Here is a 20,149-nt window from a genome sequence, read left to right on the forward strand (position 1 = left end):
CTAGCTGCCCACACTATGCACTATGTAGTTCCACGAAGATGTAAGAAAAACTTTAACAGTACGTCATTAGTAACTTTACTGACACCAGTTAACGTTCCATCAAGCATATATCAGTGACAGCTGCACTGTTGTTTGCGATGTTCATCAATGTTGCATCCCTTTCAGTTAGTTAGCTCACTAGTTTTAGAACACAACTCATTACTTCTTTGTTGAAGCACACAACATCTGTGGAATGACACACTACTTTAATGGAGCACATGGATTTTATGTGGAATGACGCACAGCTTTAAGGGAACACAGAGAATGTGACCATGCACATGCACAACCTTCAGGGAGTGCACACAATCTATGGGAAAATGAGCGACTTTAAGAATTTATATGGAATGATGTGACTCAGTGGGAGGCTCAGGTCAGCCACTGCAATGCACAATGGGCCAGTTGTTGTTTTTCAATGTCACCTTTATTGCCCTGCCATGTGACGAGGAGGTTGTGTGTGTGTGTGTGTGTGTGTGTGTGTGTGTGTGGTCACATTGCTGGGTTTGAAGACAATCTATTTAGCAGATGCCACTGGGCAGACACTGCTGGGAGCGTCCTCCTTTGAACGTCCATCTCTTTGCAGTAGTCGAGGCGAGTGCCAAGGGCCGTAGTCTTTGATCATGTCTCCTCATTTGCCCCTCCTCCCGTCATCTCATGGGACTGAGGGAAGAGAGGGTGAGTCTGTTTTCGTTGGCGTTGTTTAGATTTCTGAAAACAGGGTCAGCTGGGTTTCAGAGCAGATCATGGGAAATATTTTAAAATAACACACACGGTTGATTATTAAAGAAATAGATCCTGGTTTGGCTTCTGTCTGTGCAGAATGTGGATTGATTGGCCTTTATAATATAATATAATATATATACTGTATACTACTGTATGTGCATACAATATGTGTATCCACATGGTCCACCTGTAATTAAACCAAATTAAAATCCCCTTTCTGAGATATCCTATCATATTCTATTCTATTCTACTGCATACCTTTGGGCCAACATATAGTTGAGGTTCTGAAATCTGATTCCTCTTCCTTGCCATCTCCCAATGACATTTTCTGAGCTGGAGAGTTCAGGTCCTGTCAGCATAATTCTCCAGCTTTCCAGTCCTCTCGAAGCCAATACTAATGCGTAACCACATGGCCATGTCATCGTAATGAATCACTGCAGCGCTGGAACCTCAGTGGCTCTCCATCCTTAAACTCCAACACTCCCAGCCGCCCTCATCTGCCAGGCCCATAGTAGTAATCCTCTTCCTTATTTGGCTAAAACGATGTTGATACGAAGGCATCCAGAGTACCAGTAAGCATCTGGCATTTTGCATATTGGGTGGGAAAAATAGTTGAGGTGACACACTCCACAAGACCATCAGATGCAACCCATTATTCTCTTGGCAAGGGTCTGCCTTTTGCCATATATGGAGATGGCAAATGAGGGCTAAGGAGTGGCATTAGTCAGACACACTTTTAAGTTTATAAGTATGTACTATTAAGTATCTGAGAAGCAATTAAGTGTCCTAAACACTGTGTGCTTCAGTCTTAATTGAGTGTAATTGATTTACCATGTAGGTTATATTGTTTCAAGATGTACAGTATGTAGTGCACATGGTGGAGTTAATTTAAGTTTAGAAATAATATATAATATAAATTACAGTGTATTAGTTATTGTGGGGAAAAAAACATATGAATACATCAAATAAAGAAGTAAGATACAATTTGGAATTTTATTTCAGTGTTACAATTTTTATTTTTTTTTGAAAAATACTTTGTCCTCTTTCACAGTTGGACTATGTGTTGAAACAATCAGACCAAAAGCATGTAAATAGACAAGATATGCATTTGGCCTATGATATAGAGTACTATCGTGTAAGAGGACGGGAAATACTGTACAATATATTAATAAAAAAAAGTATTGGGTTTTGTCACTTCCACATCCAGAGCCTAATCAGCCTTCACACAGCCTGCACATACATATATATATGCCATATGTATTTCACGGGAAGGTATCAGTGGACAAAAACATTTGTCACATGCTGATAAAATCAGTTTAGAATATAAATATTTCAAATACCATTGTAGCAAAGGACAACAGGTATGTGCAGATATATTATTACAGGTATAAATACACAGAGAGAGATATCTCACACACAGAACTAAATCTGTCTCTCTTTCTCCTTTTTACTTGGGCCTAAATAGCGCTTGTTTTGCAGGTCGTGGCAAAACAAATGAGCATCAGTACATTCCAGCTTATAAAGCATATTTGTGTTACTGTTTTTGTTACAGAAAAAGTAGCACACAAATAGAATTATTCAAGAGAGCAAGAAAGGCACAGCGAAGGCAACTGTTCGGCACAGGACAGCCATTGCATTGTGATAAAAGTATCATACGTAGTGATGCTCCAACCTCCAGGGCACGTGGTGGTGGTGGTGGTGGTTACGGTGGTGTTTGCCAGGAGGAGTCGATTACTTCTCGTTGCAGTCTTTGCAGACAATGCGCTCTCCATTGGGGAAGAACCCAGCCCCCACCAGAGACACAGAACACTGGGAACATTTGAAGCAGGGCTGGTGCCACTGGCGCTCTTCAAAGGAGATGTACTTCCCCTCTCCAAAGCCTGCAAATAACCACAAATCACTTATGATACATTCAACAACTGCACATACCTTCTTAATAAACTAAACAACTAGAAATCACTTGAAATAAATGTAACACCGACAAACCATGTATAATACATGAAACTACTACAAATCACAATAATACAAACACCTACAAATCATTTGCAATGAATTAAACAATGACAGATCACTAATAATAAATGCCTGAATTTTTTCATTGAGACTTAAATGTTGTCACTATGGACTGAATAATTTATAAATATGTAAGAGAACCAGCAATATAAACCATATTTATGAACTTGTGTTGAACTCGTGATAATTGTGTATTCATGTGAGACACTGACCCTGGATGAGACATGTTCACGGTATCTATTTCCAGGCTGGTGTAGCCTGTGGCTCTGGCTGTGGCTGACATAACTCCAGTCCCTCTTGTCTCAGTCTCAACTATGCAGACAATAAGCAGCCTCTGTGCTGTCTCCCTAGTCCCTCAGACAAAATGGTGCCCAGCTCTGAATATTAAACAAGTGGCTACAATGTCCACATTAAACTGTCAACATCATATGATTACTGCCTGACTACGAAGGACGCCACGCCAGCTATGAAACTACACAATAGCAACCCAGCTACAGTTTAAGCAACAGCGGAGCAAGGTGAAGTGTTTGTCTTCATATTGTAGGGTTCCCTGTCTGAGCCTTTTCCTGGCTGAGGGTCATTGAGTCACTGTTCCCTGCAAGCAGGATACAGCATCTAGTATGTTTTAGTCCCTCAACCCTGACATGGAAGGCATAACGAACAAAGTGTTTAGAGTACTCTTAGTGCACTAAATAAACAGCTCACTTTGAACAAATGTACCAGAAACAAATGAAGTCACTGATCACAATCTGATATACAGATGCAGGCTGACTCTGTGTCTTATTCCATATAAATCTATTAGTGCACTTTGAAATAGTGTGTATACTATGTACTTTGTCCAATTGATTACAACATCTGTGCACTTGTGATGATCGCAATGTCAACGTAATATCATGCTGACCAATGTTGATGGTTGATGGTCCCTCCCCCTTTCTCATTTCATGGTGCTTAATTCTGGCACCAAAACTATGAAGAGCCCATTGTGAGAGAGAGCATCAAACAACTATCCAAATTAGCTATAAGGGCACAAGACTAAAAACAGCCTCCGGGAAACTTATTTCCTGGCACTAAAACCTTTAAAGCTACTGCTGCCGGTTGTGCCCACTTACCTGTGATGGGCTTGCTGCAGGCGGCGCACTGCTGCGCGTACAGGCTGCTGAAGCACTTGACGCAGTAGGGGTCCTCCCCCTGGGAGGTGAAGGGCTGGCTGGCCAGTGGACTCTTGCAGCCCGTGCACAGGAAGCACTCCTTGTGCCACGGCTCGTTCCGATAGGTCACGCCACCCTGGGTCAGAGGCTGGCAGAGAAGCAGAATCAGGGCAGAATCAGGCCCCAGACACACAGGCTGTTAAGGTGATGATACACGGGTCAATTTTCAGAGCCATGTGGCTGGGCAACCGGTTCTTGTGTTCTGATGCAATGATAAGCTGCCTGACATTCGGCTGGCCCCAGGTTCAATTCCCAAACCGCCGTTGCGAGTCCATGGCACTTTAGATGAAAAATGTGTTGCTCAATATCAATGGAAAAGTGCCAACACCACATTGCCTGGCTGATTTCTCAAGTACTTTCCCTGTGTATCCTCCACATTTAAGCTGACTGGCACACTTCTATCAGAGAGGCATCAGACTGTTGGTTGATTGATTGACATGGTACATCAATGCTGTAAGATATGAGTAACGTCAGAATACATGAGTGAATGAATGAGTGAATGAATACTTTATGGTGATTTCTAGTAACTGAGTTTTGTGTGGGTATGTTTCCGAAAAGCATCACTGAACAACTACTCCCACACGCCAACTTTCACTCTCCCTTGGAAACCATGTTGGCCACTCTATGACGCTTTTAGGAATGCGCCTTTGACTGACTGGTTGATTAATGGATTAGATATAAGCACCTGTAATGCACCAAACTATCAGATTTCATAATGTCTCTTGTAATTGTGCATTGATGCAGACTTCCCTATATGGAATTGTGAAATACTCTACACTGTTAAACTAGGGCACCCTTTGTTTCAAATACGGTTATCATACTCTGTGGCTACTTATACTCGTCCATTGCTACAGACTTCCTTGTAGGGAATTGTGGGATACTGTAGCTTGTTCGGATACTGTAACTCACCTGTTTGCAGTGGCTGCATCGGGGGGCAAACTTGCCCTCATAGCAGGGCATGCAGTAGTAGTCCCCTTTGTCTGGGATGAAAGCCTGGGCACCTATGGGTTGCTCACACACCCGGCACACAAAACATTCCTCGTGCCACACCGTGTCTCCATACTCCAGCTTTCGGGAACCTGTCATAGTGGTTGATAAAAGAGAAAAGGGAGACAAATAAAGATCCGGTTGAAACGGATGGAGATTAGGAGGGGGGTAGATTTACCGGAATCAACATGAGCACCCAACAGGTGTCACTGTGAATTGTGATTAATCTTTTATGAGAGATGCATGTGATTGCGCCACAGCGCTCACACGCAACGTGCCTCATGCCCTGCAGCTAAACCACAACCAATGTGGGAAAAAGCCAAACAACCAAGCCTGTCTGTACACTGCTAGTGCAGTCCACAGCCAACAGCACTGCATTGTGTGAACACCAAGCATACTTGATTGTGTACCGTAGTGGCTGGGCTGCCCTTGGTTTGTTTTTAGCGGCAACAATGCCAATCCCATGGGCGGGTACCTGCCCACAGAAATACACAAATATACTCACTCTGAGGAGGTGGAGAGCTGTGGCTGGATACAAGTGGAAAGACATGAATATTTGGAGAGAAAAAAAATATGCCTATATATTTTTTCTCTCTGTTTTCCTCACTGTCAGGAGTGGAGAGGAGTAGGGGATATGAGGGGGAGGGGTGCAGGGTGGTACAGTTTGAAAAGGCAGAGGGGGGGGGGTGCTGAGGGCTGGGATGGGGTGGGGTTGGTCTGTCCCTCTACAGAAGTTTCACCACAGAAACCTGTGTAAGCATAACCACTCATTTGGCCAGAAACTATCGAGAGAAAAAAGAGGGGGGAAAGGAGAGAGAGAGAAAGAGAGAGGGAAACGTGACTCCGCCTGGGCCAGAATTATGTGTAATTGTATGTCATCTAAAACCTGTCCGCTCAATGGCTCCTGCTCCGTCACTGTCGAGATCTGGAGGCAGGAATCCGACCGCGACTCCAGGCGCTTTCAGTCAAGTGAGTTACATCTGAGCTGCTGTGACGTGCTGACACACCCAAAACGCACAAGAACTCATTAGCTGGCTTTTCTTCTCTGCCCTCTTGGGCATAACATTTAACACTGTGCCTAAGCCGTTCTGCTACGGTCGATATGTGGCGCATTACACAACAGAGTCAGAGTTGAAATCCCTCAAACTAAAGGCAAAAGAGAGTTGAGAGTTTGTTTTAAGGTTTGGTTATCAGAATCTGATATAGCTCAGTTTTTTTCATGTCCAAAATATTGCATTTCTGCAGTGAAGTGCAATACTATGTAGTGCAATTAATTTTTCCATGCCCAAAATGTTGCATTTCCTGCACATGAAGTGAAGTTTTTTGTAGGGGTGTGATTAAGATGTCTGTCTCACAAATACAATCACTAATTTGTTCTTTAGACTTATTACACACAATAAACAAATGTTCCTTTCTATCCATGCTACCAACTATATCCATGGCACATCACCGTTATTCTTTTGAAACTGCACAAAAAAGAAAGAAAAGCACATTCAGTAAGTAGGAAGAAATGAGAGCCTATAAGAAAAGGGCTCTCGGCATTCAAGACAGAATTCACAAGACTACTAAGAAAGAGTACCCTGTTATCACTGTGTTTACTACCCCTTTCAGTGACTTAAACACCATTATTAAGTCTCTTTCTTTGTATTACTAGCATTAGGCTAATCTAAAAGCAGAACATTGACTGCGCTGATGTACAAGACAATGACCAGGTAGCTCCTTTTCCCTCTTGAAATATGAGTGCATGTATGATTGTATCATTGTTTGGAGGTCTTGTTGCAGGCCAAACTTGGAGTAGCAGCCATTCTCCTGTGTCCATTTTCAGGTCATATGGCTGACAAATTAGGTTACAATAGTATCAGTAGCACTTGTCCAGCAATGTATTGTAACACATTACACTAGTGGAATTATTTATCCATCTGGAGATATTCAGTGGTAAAGCTTGACCCAGATCCATTGACCCTACTTGGCATGTTTTTGGCTATACTAGTACCAAAGTCCTTTTAGGTAAGTCCCTCCACTCTGCGGCCATATTGCAACGCTTTTTGGGCACTTATCGGGCATCTATTTCGGCAGAAATGTGCACGCGCAAGGCTTCACAACACCAATCTTGCTCCAGCAGTGAGATCACAACACATGATTGGCATGATGTCTTCACAACACACCACATTATTGATTCAATGTATTCACAACACACCACACGATTGGCTCAATGTATTCACATGTCCACGTTTTGCCGCGGAAGGGGTGGGATAGGCGTAGACAACTGCCATTTTGGTGTTACAAACTAACCCCATGCATTTCTATGGGGGGTTTTTTGAGTGCTGTGTCTCCTAATTAGAAAGTCTCTGGTAGTACCAAGCTACTACAATAATATGCAATTGGTCTAACATGAGTCTAACGCTATATTGTAATGATTGGCTGTTATTGATATATCCATCTTCAGTGGACGCAGAGCTCTGGCCCTCAACCCACTGACCATACCTGGCATGATGGTCTTGTCGCAGGCCACACACTTGGAGGAGAACTCATTGCAGTAGCAGTCATTGCAAACCAGCGCCTCCTCTTGACAGGTGAAGGGCTCGTCAGCTAGCGAGCGGCCACAGCGCATGCAGCGGAAGCACTGCTCATGGTAGTGCTGGTCCTCATACACCAGCTCCTGCAAATTAAAGACGCAATACATGAGACCTGCACCAGTGGGGATCGAACCTACAACCTTGGTGTTGTTGAGCTGCTGGTAGCTACTAACAGTGAGTGCTACATCTTTAATTATAGACTTGCAAAGCTAAGAATTATTGATGTATGAGACTGCATTCATTTTAGCTCTGTGTTTCTGATAAACTGGCAACTGAATGCATATGTGGGAGACATAACCGAGGAATAATGACTTAAATGACTGAAGATGAATACTAACAGAATGAACAACAGTTCCATATAATTTGGCAGACTAGGTGAAATCATCATGTGCTTACTTCATTAAAATCACACAAAATAAAACTTAGTTATACTCCATAAACACTGTAAATGCTGGAACCTTGTGCTGTGTCTGTTGATGGCAATACTGGCAACACAGGGCAACCATCCTCAAAAGCATGAAAGGAGTGTCATCGTTGTTAAATAGCAGAGTATGACTCTAATTTGTGTCTTTTGAAGTAGTGGCTGAATCTGGAACGGTCCAGTTTCAGGGTTAGTTCAGTTCTACCATAAAGACTCGGTAGGCAGAAATATAAGAGGATGTTACAATGACAAAAGTACAAAGATAACAGACTTTGCCGTGAGACCCCAGCCTCAGTCTGGCAAATGCAGCCATTTTGATTTCAGATCCTGCCAACCGCAATGATCCTCATAGGATCTACATACTATAATTGAACTGTGTTCAGAGCACTTTGTGCCATATCTGTGGCACACAAGTCATATGTTGAATTCCAATGGAGTAGAAGTGTAGATTAATGTATGCTTTCATTCTATGCACTCCCTGTACAGTGGAGTTTACACAACACAGACTAAAACATTTTAAGGCATAGCTGATAAAAAACACAGTGGTTCGTAAAGGGCTACATGCCAAAAAAAACAACTGGAAGGAGAAAAAAGAAGTGAAAAGACAACAACTTTGAAACCTAGTCCTCCCCACCCACCAGGGTATAGCAACATTATGACAACTGAAAAAGCACAAAGACAAACAGAGCAGGGAGCACTCTCTTGGCATCTCACTACACGCCGTTGGTGCATTATCAACTGACATGCTGTTTAATAAACTAATCATACTCAGATGGCCTGTGGTCTGGACAAAGAACTCAGAAAGAACCTGACACTCAGAAATACCGCCAATCAACAAAATACCATCTGGATGCGTAATCCTAGAAAAGACATCTAGCCACATTTCAAAAACATCACAATGGTGTCAAAAGGTGAAGAACTGTTGATGTTTGAGCACAGGAGCCAATCAAATTTCACGTCACCTGTTTGTGCTCCTGAAGCAGTGAGTTGATTGGCTGAGATTGTTGTACTGATCGGTACACTTTCTTCATTTCCCGATTACAGAGCCAGGACTAATAGACAAACAGTGTTTTTTTTAAAAACACACACACTGCCCCGCATTGTTCTGAGTCGAATTTCGCTGAATTTGACAAAAGTATTATAATCAAGGGCTGCAGCTGTAACTGCGATGAAGCACATAATCCTAGAAAACACATCGGGCCAGATGTAGATTTGGGATGAAGCGCAATGGCGGACGCGCGCCGCAGTGATTAACGACGCCGTTAGGTTCTGGGTGAGATGAGAAAGCCATCTGGGTCAGTGCACATCAGAGGATACTGGGAGTGCCTGGCAGCCCCAGGGCATTCTGGGAGGCCGCTGCCACGATGGTCCAAGGCAAACATGCGCTTTATTTACTGCCTGGTGTGGGTCTCCCAGTGTGAGTGTGTGTATTTGTGTATGTGTGTGTGTGTGTGTGTGTGTGTGTGTGTGTGTGTGTGTGTGTGTGTGAGAGAGAGTCAGGGGCCCCATCTCAGGCCAAGCGCCCCATTGCCTGACGAGCGGCAGCTCCTGGGGATTTCGGTCGCCATGGTGTTAACTAAACAAGAGGAGGAGGAATGGAAGGTTTCCTAGAATTACCAGCAGCTCTTCACTTTCTCTCTCTCTCTCTCTCTCTCCCTCTCTCTTTCTTTCTTTGTCTTTCTCACAGACATACACATTACAACACTCCCACATACACACACAAAGCCACACATTTTTCTCTGTCTCTCTTCATACAAAGCCATAAACCCACCTTCCACATAAACACAGATAGACACACAGACACACACACACAAACACACACGCTCACCCGTGAGTTGTGTCCGATGAGTTCCTTGCACTCCTGGCAGGTGTTGGCGTACAGGCGGTCATAGCAGGGGATGCAGTGGGGGCTGCCCTCCGCCTGGATGTACTTGCGCCCGTACAGCGTCTCCTTGCACTTGGCACAGTCGAAAGGTTCGCTCATGCTGGCCTGGCGTCTTGTATCTCACCCTGAAACCACACACACACACACACACACACACACACACACACACACACACACACACACACACACACACACACACACACACACACACACGCACACACACACACACACACACACACACACACACACACACACACACCTTTTAAAGTGTGACTCCAAGCCAAATAGTTTTCACTCACCTTGGCTTTAGTTTAGAAATAAGGAAAGAAGACATGAATCAGGATGTGGTTAGGATTTGGAAGGACATGGCAGAGAATTTTCTTCCTCCGTGATTTTGATAATCAGAACCAATTCCGAGATTACACAAGTTTTATACAAGCATGACATTATTTATCTCATCTTTTTCCATTTCTTTCTTTGTTTTTATTTTTGATACAGTACACACAGACCCCTCTCCCTTCTCTGTGATTAGCAGATGAAGCAGCTCCAGATATGACTTTACTCATACATGTTGTTTGTTTGTTTTTGAGACAGTGGAGGGATAGAAACATGAAGAATTGACCCATATTCTGGTCCTTTGACATTGTGCCAACATAACCCAACACAACCCCTGCTGAACACTGACAATACCATCTTCAAGAATCTCCAACATTTTTAAAGAGCACCAATGATATTCTCATAAGTTAAGTAAAATGTTATTGGCTCTGACAAAACCCTGGCTTTTCCATTCAACTCAAGGAAACGGCCCATGGACCAGGAGGCTGTTGAGCTTTGGGAAGAGGCACAGCTGGTTGCTTTCCCCTTCTTTAAGGTCAGCGGAGAGCCACTGGGTCACATTCATGCACTACAACACGGTCCGGAGCGCAGTGGGAATGACCGGGAACCGAGGGTGGGAAAGAGAGGGGGGTAGGCTTTCCTCTGGGACCTCTGTGCTGAGCCTGAATGTGGGCGGGAGGTCCAAAACGGCCCGGGACCAGGTTGGAGTGGACTGGGGTGGGGAGGGCTGGGCTGGGCAATGCCATTTCACAGGGCATAAACAAAACATGTCATTAGGGTAGTATTTCTGGATTTGTGGAGTATTTGAGCTCAAAATGTGGACCAGCACAGCCTAGAAATCTAGACGCACCCTAGCGGCGGCAAATTAATTTGCTCAGCCTATACATTTCAATGATATAGGATGGCCCGCCAGGCTAGGACTAGCATGTTTTTCGTTATAATATATTTACTGATATGACACTCAACTAAACTGTGTGCTGTATGTGTCCTTGTGTAATTCTGAATAAATGACCAAAATGCAAAATGAGTGTCATAGCCTTTACACTGTTCTACAGCCACCATTTCTTCCTGTGAAAACAAAACTTGGCTCCCCTGGCCCTGGGGGTCGGAGTCTCCATGTCCAAAAATGTCCTATCATAGCTTTGTGATGAATTGCCTTATGGGTGACCATGAGAGTCAGGCTGGAAAAGAGGCGTCCTTACAAAAACAAACATGCATGGACATAGACACAGACACACACACACACACACATGCACACAAATCATTTAACGATACAGTTTGTCTTAATTACTGTCTTGGCACTGTGGGTCAGAGGAAACAATTGCAGCTGCAAATGCCAGTAATCCTCAACTAGAGTTTATGTCTGTTTACTTATGATGTGGTGACTCAGACACGCACCCATTACTTTGTTGAGACTTTCAACTTAACTTCCTGTCTACATTTGAGCAGGGAGTTCATCTATTATTGTCCTCCACAGATCAGGGCAGATGAATGGATACACACATACTGATGCAACAATGGCCTTCCTTCCTCATGGAGTACCGCACTAACTTTTGCTCCTTGGCCCTTGACATCTGCTAGGCCATTCTTCTCTCTCCAGCTGTTTTGGCCCTTCTCCGCGACCATTTCTTGCCCTCTCCTCTTGTTTTTTTTTTTTTCAAAAACAAGCAATGAAAACAAGTCCATAACAATGCCCAGGCATGTGGGAGGTCTAAATATGGCCATTCAAGTCACGTCGATCTTATTTCAGATTCGTTTGTTGTTTCTTTTTCATTTTATTTTCCTTTTCTTTTGTTGGACGCCAATTTAGATAATAAAACTCTTGACTCACACGACATGAAATGACTCATTACTGCATTACGTTTTTTGAGCGTCTCGGCCGGAGTGGTCTGCAAACCGTTAACTGACAGCAGCGCTTACGCCACCCTCTGAATAGTGCATGATCAAGCTCAGCAGGACTATGACACCCCCAGCTATGCCTGTCTGCAAAGTGGTGGAGCTGGAATGTTATTTATTGGATGTACATGCACAGATGTCAGATAATTTGTAAAGGAATACACACATACACACACACACACACACACACACACACACACACACACACACACACACACACACACACACACAGACACACAGCAAAACAGAAAAGACACATTCCTCAGACTCTCTCAGCAGTCCATGAGTGGACACAGAGTCACAGGCAACATGTTGAGCAAACTTACAACCACGAGACACACAGACATACATACATACATACATAAATCTATCGTGGCAGATGGCTAAGCTAAACACTAAAAGATGTCCATGTTGGCGTAGTGCAAGGCTGTTTAATGTTGGCATGACACTAGACAGACAGCATGTGCTCATATGGGCATTCCCATGCGTGATGTCCAGCACTGGTGAAAGATTAATCTTGCTTGTCCCCCCCTCCATCTCTTTGAAGTCGGACTCGGAACTCTATAAGCAAACACTCCCCTGGTCCAGATGATGACCAGGCCTTGGCCTGTCAGTTCAGAGTGTTGGGAGGCCCCGGGGCTTGGTTCTGGATACGAGCGCCGCGTTCCTTCCAGAACCCTGGCCTGTGACGGTTGTCCCCTGTGCCGGTGCCAGCTGGAGCCGTGTGAGTGTGTGATGGAAGGGCTGTCGAAGAGCTATTTATCCCCCCCCCCCCCACCACCACCAGACGACGACAGCGGAGGAATCTTCTGGGCCTTCACTCCAAATTGCATCAGTGTGTGTGTGTGTGTGTGTGTGTGTGTATTGTAGGGTTATAGACACTCAGACAAATAGAAGGTCAGAGAGCTAGACAGACAGTCAGATAGGCAGACGAACTGACAGCTGGAGAGACAGGCAGACAGGTGGATATACAGACAGACATACAGACAGACAGTAATGATTTCAGATGAACAATTAATGAGTGCTTGACATGTTAGCTCTCTTTGTCCTTCATTGTTGAAGGCCAAGAAACTGCTCTAAGTTCCATGTGTCCTCTCATCTGGAAACCACACCATCTCCCTCCCCAGGGAACACTGCACTCTCTTTACGTAAGCACATCAACACCGTCAGGCACTCACATTAGCCAGAACCACATAAATTCCTCAACTCGCTTAATGACCCCGAACTTGTTCCGTGATGACGTGCCGACAAACACGCAATCTCCATGCACGCAGCGGGAATACTGATCCACTCGGCCTCAAGTGGACGCTTGTTTAATATATCAACAGAATCTAGTGATTCGCATCACAAAGCCTAACTTTGCTTCATAAGGGATACAGCCAGACCAGGTTGAACAAACAATTAGTCTTTGTGAAATCAAATAAATAAGTAACAGCATGGGTGGATACGCTCTGAGTCAGTCTCACACAAGTGTGTTTTGTGCCCTCAGAGTCTGGCTGGCTGTTTAATGATGTGTTAAATCCTGAAGCAGGAACATGTTTGCATTTAATTGCAACTCAAGGGCTGCTATACATTGTTTGGAATTGTGTAAGCTAAATGTCTTTACATCCAACAATATCGCAACAACGCAAACTGTGGCTAATCAAACCAATCACTTCCAAAGAAACATCTGTCCCTAGTACCCTAGCTAACTTCTAAACAAACAAAACTAACTGGCTAGTGGCTACAGGACCGTGAGTAGGGATGTAATAATTACCGGTATAATGGTAAACCGCGATAAAAATGTTGACGATAACAATTACCGTTTTCATTTCAAATATCATAATTATCACGGTTGATTACCATGGTGTGGAAACCATGTGTTTAATCCTTCCCAGATTCATGCGAGCCTGCTTTTGGCATACAGTAGGCCTGGTACAATGAAGCAAAACTGGTACCCTGATTCTGATTGTAGACTAATTGATGGATTTAACTGTATCATGTAGCCACTTTCGGATTAGGCATACATTAAATCCACCTGATTTCAGGGAAAAAAGCGGAACATTTTCACATTGCAAAAACGCAAACTCCAAGTCATGGTCGGGTAACTGTATCATAAACATGAACACAGAAAAAGTGGAACGGGACATTTTTTGAAACTATTTTTTATGGCCTATCAGTGCTTTCTGAACATTTAAAAAAATACCGCGATAATACCGGAAACCGTGATAATTTTGGTCACTATAACCCAGAGGTGGACAGAGTACACAGCTTCATTACTTGAGTAAAAGTACAGATACCTCTTGCTAAATTTTACTCAAGTACAACAGCCAGATGTCTACTTAAGTAAAAGTACTGAAGTACTTGTTTTTAAAAGTACTTGAGTATCAAGAGTACAAGAGTACATTTTCTAAATATTGCATTACTACTGCCAGTGCTTACATTTATGTACAGAAACGTCCTACATGGAGTTCTAAAATGTTTTAATGTTAATACCTTGGATAATGTAAAAGGAATTGAATGTAAAATCAAGTAATTTCTATCTTTTTACCATGTTGCCAGGGATGGGCAGTATTTCTAATACATGTTTTTAAAATACGTATTTCAAATACAAAATACTATTTTGTAATTGAAACACTTGAAGCGAAAACTATCATTAACTTGTTAAGCAAATTGAAATAGTCTGGCGAGGTGGGGCCACGGGTTGGCACATTCCCAGCATCCAGTAACCTGCTGCATCTTCATCCATTGTTTCAATTTCAATTGTCTCTTACTGTATCTAAATCTGACCATAGAGTTGACTTTGGCGGAAAGCTGAAGGTGATTGCTGATAGGCTGTCCCAATCAGTAGCGCCTGCACAATCCAATCATGTTTGAGAGGGAAACGACAAATTGAGGGTTTCCGAGATTTTTTTTTTTCCTTTTTTTTATAAGAAGTAACGGGTACTCAAGGTTATGGATAGAAATGTAGCGGAGTAAAGAGTACAATATTTGCCTCTCAAATGTACTTGAGTAAAGTCATGAGTACTCCCCAAAATGATACTTGAGTAAAGTACAGATCCCTCAAAATTGTACTCAAGTACTGTACTCAAGTAAATGTACTCCGTTACTGTCCGGCACTGCTATAACCATGAGGTTACTGTTACATCCCTAACTGTGAGCAACAATTTCCTGAATATGACAAACAGTGCACTGTATGTGAGTCATGTCCAGACCTTTAAAGGATTTAAGTCCAGTTTCCACACGTCACCCAGCAGAAAACTGAGATCCTTATGGTGGCATCACACAGAGAAGTTATGTTAACTGTAATGAGCAGAGCTCTTTCATTAACACTACTGCACACACTCAGACTTTAACAAGGTGAGGAAGATCATAAAACAGACTAGTCTACATAGGCCTATTCTCCCACTGTTTAACAGTGCCCGTTTTATTTCCGTTAAAACTAGGGGAAAAAAACTAAATCACACAATGTGAAAATATGGCCATGGTTCCATGAATGCATTGTCATTTATTATGCAAACCTTAAATACGTTTTGTTGTTGAAAACTGAAGGTAAAGCTACTGTATTAAATGTAAATGTAAATTACTGTGCTACTGTACTAAGTTACTGTAAATGTATTGAGCCATCCATAGCAAAAGTGTTTTTTTTTAACATTAGATTGAACTCTCTTTAGATTTACTTGCATTTAAATGAAAGAATTCCAGGACTGTTTTGGCAAGACTGGTAACTAGACAATCTGGTGACTATCACTATGAAGCCACAGAGGACACAGACTAACATGGAAATGCCTGTCTGTTTGTGTGGTCAGGAGACTTGTAGCTTGGAGTCACGACCATTAGATGAAAGGCTTCTCTCGCAGTCCCGGCACAAAAGCCTGGCATTGATTAGTGTCCAGATCAGAGACCACTTTTTAAATTCTAGCATGCACACACAAGCTTGCCACAATAAAATCTTTAATGAGATTTCTTTTATTGATTGAATCAGAATGGCCATCATAACCGTGTGCTGTGCTGCATGCCGTCTTGTGAAGTTATATGTGGCAATTTGCACTCTCGGTCGGCTGCCATCAAAATGAAAACATGCTTTCGGTACATTTACTTCAAACACCCCAAAGTCGGTGTAATTACCCTGTACAGACTGATTGGTCTCCATAGTTACACATGATACTCTGATTAACATCTCTCCTTCTCATACTCTCTCTCTCTCTTTCTCTCTCTCATTCTCTCTCTCTCTGTTACTGAGGTGCGATCACCAATCTCATGATCTTTGTGCTGTTCTTTTTTTTTAAACTGTAAAACACTTCAAGGCATATTATAATACCAGGGTACAGTATGTGCATTGTGGTGCTTTGTTCTGCCCCTGGGACGTGCTGTTTACCCCTACAGAAGAATGGAGCCTACTTTTCAAAGGCCCATTCAATCTCCCGCACCTCTGATGATTACCATACAAAAAAACAACCCCACCCCCCTCCAAATCCACCACAATATAATGAAACTAAATTATATTATATATTATATTATACATGAAACTAAATCGCAACACCGGGTGTCCACCCCTTAAAGACCAATTCTGTGCTCCTGATGAAAGTTCTGCTGTCTGCATGACAGTGGAGAGGGTTCATTTAGTCATCTTGCTATTGTGTGACCCATAGGTATTAGTCACGTAGGCTACCTATGTGACTGGTTAGGGTTTTTGGTATCTGTGGTCATTGGTTACATGGTGTTTGCAGTTCAGACAATTAGCTCTTCATAGTATTGGTGTCAAAACTGAATGTCATCAACCAAGATGGTTGGTGGTCATTTTTGTTTAGTTTCAGGACTGATAGTTGGTATTTGGCCATTCAAAGAAATGGAATGTGGTGACGTGTGGTGATGTGCTCCCCTCTCTCTTCAGTCGTATACAGCACCTCTATACTCTTCCCAAAGCAGGGCTGGGTCAGTTCTACCACTAGCAGCTGACTGAGCAACTGAGAGCTAATTGGGTCATGTGTGAAAGAGAGGGGGTGTCTATGATGAAACCAGCTCATTGTCTCTGATGCTGGGTGATAGTGGATGCATTCTGATGATGTGTGAAGATCGCATGCAAAGCAAACACAGAGAGAAAGAGAGAGATGATCAGAGACACGGGGCAGTTGTGCAGACAGAGAGATAGATAGCCAGAGAGATAGATATGGCCAAAGGGCGAAAGGACAGAAACAGGGGGAGAGATACCATGGATGGCCAGAGATGGAGAGAGATAAGGAGATAGCAAGAGGAGAGAAACTGAGACAGAAAGAGAGAGAGATGGGAGAGAGAGGAAGAGAGTTTGGGAGTGAGAGAGAGGCATGATTCAGAAGAAAGAGACAACGAAAGAAAGAGCGACAGGCGGAGGGACGGAGAGAAGGGGGGAGACAGTCGTCTGCTGTGCTCTTGGCTCTGCTTCACACCACCATTTCAAACATCAGCACTGATCCTCCCCCAAACTATAGCATGGCGAAGGAATGCACAGGCCAGAATAAGTGACCGAGTCGTGTGGCTCCAGAGAAGAATTTGGAAGAAAAAAAAAAAAGTGCAAACTAATGCATTTTTCTTTCCTTTCTGTTCTAAAAAAGGCGCATTCCAGCCGGGGAAAAATGAGGACCTTGTTCTTTCTATAGCTACATTTCTGCTGATGATTACTCATAGAGAAAGATTCCTTTCAGCAGTCCAATTGTTGGGATAGTCAAAGAGCTATGTGGTCATTACCCCATGGGTCACAGGCCCTGTTTTACATGTTGCGTTTCAGTGTTGAAATGGAGTGTTTGCAGGATGCGAGTGGAAAGTATGCTGAACAGTGCCAATAGTGGTTAGCGTCTGGAAACTCTTCTGCGGTCTTTAGCATAAAAATGTGACATCACTCACTTAAGACTCAAAAAAAAAAAGGGGGCGTGGAAATAAATGCACAGAGGAAAATGGTTTAATAGTGTTACGCAGCTGCTGCATGCATAGCACGTGTGAATCTTAATGTAAATACAGAAAGAAATGTTTCATGGGCTTGCTGGTTCTGGAGGTGAAGTTGCAGTCAACCATGCCCAGTGTGTATCTTGCCATATTCAGCTTTGTCAAGTGGCACAAGGATAAAGATCAATTTAAAGTGAAAACAAATAAAATAAATAAAAAATCAGCACAAACATCCCAATGTTGACAACAGAAGCCGCTAAATCACCTAAGAGCAAACTCAATGTACCACTTTGTTTATTCTTTTGTTAATGTTGTGAAATCCAAGTCTGTGGAGTACGTTTACGCTGAACTGTTAACATTGTTACAGACAGACATGCAGAGTGTCTAAGAAAACAGTAATAATTACACTTTGTTATTACGTTGTGACATTGTTATTGTCTTGTGATGTATTCCAGCAGCTCACTGAGGATGGCATCATCATCATAACCACCAAATCCTCTGAAGCTCTCTCCTGTGACACAATCTTGTATGCCACTTCAAACATGTATACAATTAAAGCTATATGATGTGTAAGAACTTATTGGGCAATAGTTGGGTAACAGGTTTGCAGTCCTCCTCTCCAATCCCCTCTGCCCTCACCAGCATGCCAGTTTGATCAACACAGGCTACTAGTTTCCAAGTCCTCATCAACCTTATCTCCGATTTTGAGTATGTCTGTCAGAGTTGAATACTTTCCTCACACTACACCCATTAATCAGCCTGCTTAATTGGGAATAGGTCTACATGGTCAGTGCCACCATAAGCAACAGCACTTCAGTGTATGATGAGGTCTATGACTTTATGATAATTTTAATCCATGGATCGGTTCTGAAAAGTTCAGGTTTCAGTTGAAACATGCAAGACAGCAAACCAGACCCCTATAACGCTGGACAGCTATCCAAAAGACCAGGGAGGAGAAGAGAAAAAGAACGGGAAGATGAAAAAAAAACAGAAATAGATGAGGGGAAGCCGCACAAATTCCACCCTATGTCGCCGGGGCAAAGACTGCCTAGTTTTTAGACAAAAATAACCTTCTCTTCCTGCTCACTGGGGTTGTGTTCCTGCTTTTAGGCTACGGTGTGATCATTACACTGTCTGACCTCAGTGAGTGGACACGTTTCTCTTGCCAGGTTAGACACGGTCTGTAGCATGGTCTCTTGTCCACCTCTATCCACCTCTGGCAGCGTCGTTGGAAGACACTTAACCACCTCCGCAATCAGATGACAACCGGGTGGAATGTCAAGAGACAGATCCCTGTTGACAGTAAATGCTACAAGCTCCCGGAGGCACTTTTAGGAGAGTTTGCAATGAGCTTGTTTAAATGCTCTGCTGTAATTTCTTTGGTAATTTTATTTTAACATCTAGTCTATGAACATCAACAAGACATCAGTGGCCTATAATAACCCAATCTGGCCCATAATCAGGATTGGTCATTAGTGTTAGCACCCTATGAATTATAGAAATCTCGAAATGTTATCGGAATGGCATAGGCTATATGATTCATGGTTAGGATACATCTAGGCTATTACATTTAACTTTCACCCCAGCTTCCGGGCACGATTCGAAGACAGTTCAGTAGCCTAGGCTATAAAACGTTCATGGATAATTATTTTTGAAATGAATGACTTACCACGAATATGCTCAAGGATAAGAAGTCTAGTGCTGTACCACTCTCGCCCTTGCCCCGCAGAGACGCACTGACACTATCGAAGTTTCGCAGCTATGCGGGATGCAGGGTGTCATTCCCACCCCCCTGCGTTAGTTAGTCCTCCGCCAAACCGAGTCACCGGTCCCGCCTCACCCAGCCGTGGTAGACGTCATACTCCCACCGTTCATTTCTACAACATGAATAATGAAAACATTTTAACTGTATTCCAATATTAAACTTAGCAAAACCTCAAACGTCTGGGTTTTATCTATACCCTATCTGAGTCAATATTTGCTGTAGCCTATGGTGTTTGGACTAATCGGTGATGCTGCAAGTCAATACAAAAACGAAAAAGCACGGGATAGTTCCAGTTCCACTTACTAGTGCACGAAATAGTTCCCCTCGTTGTTATCTCAAAAGACAGCAGTCCAGTAATTACCTTAATGTAAATCTTTGGGCTTTTTGCAAGATGTTACGTGGTTG

General features: G+C 43.1%; 1 protein-coding gene across 1 annotated transcript; it reads right to left on the reverse strand.

Moving 5' to 3' along the window:
- Positions 1–1,733: 1,733 nt before the first annotated feature.
- Positions 1,734–19,977, reverse strand: fhl3b (four and a half LIM domains 3b). The gene is made up of 6 exons (XM_048230290.1): positions 19,649–19,977; positions 9,793–9,974; positions 7,452–7,626; positions 4,890–5,059; positions 3,882–4,068; positions 1,734–2,639 (listed from the first exon to the last, which is right to left on the reverse strand). Exons 2-6 carry the CDS (start codon positions 9,946–9,948, stop codon positions 2,491–2,493), a joined length of 837 nt encoding a protein of 278 aa, XP_048086247.1. The 5' UTR covers positions 9,949–9,974; positions 19,649–19,977; the 3' UTR covers positions 1,734–2,490.
- Between the last annotated feature and the right edge of the window lie 172 nt (positions 19,978–20,149).

This window comes from Alosa alosa, chromosome 20 (assembly GCF_017589495.1).
Source record: "Alosa alosa isolate M-15738 ecotype Scorff River chromosome 20, AALO_Geno_1.1, whole genome shotgun sequence".
In the NCBI taxonomy this organism is placed as follows: Eukaryota; Metazoa; Chordata; class Actinopteri; order Clupeiformes; family Clupeidae; genus Alosa; species Alosa alosa.

Excerpts from the sequence above, each read along its gene's own strand:
- fhl3b (XM_048230290.1), bottom strand. The coding sequence starts at position 9,948 with ATGAGCGAACCTTTCGACTGTGCCAAGTGCAAGGAGACGCTGTACGGG. Across the intron at positions 7,627-9,792 it reads TCATCGGACACAACTCACGG|GAGCTGGTGTATGAGGACCA; the intron begins GTGAGCGTGTGT and ends TTTAATTTGCAG. Across the intron at positions 5,060-7,451 it reads CGACAAGACCATCATGCCAG|GTTCCCGAAAGCTGGAGTAT; the intron begins GTATGGTCAGTG and ends CCACTATGACAG.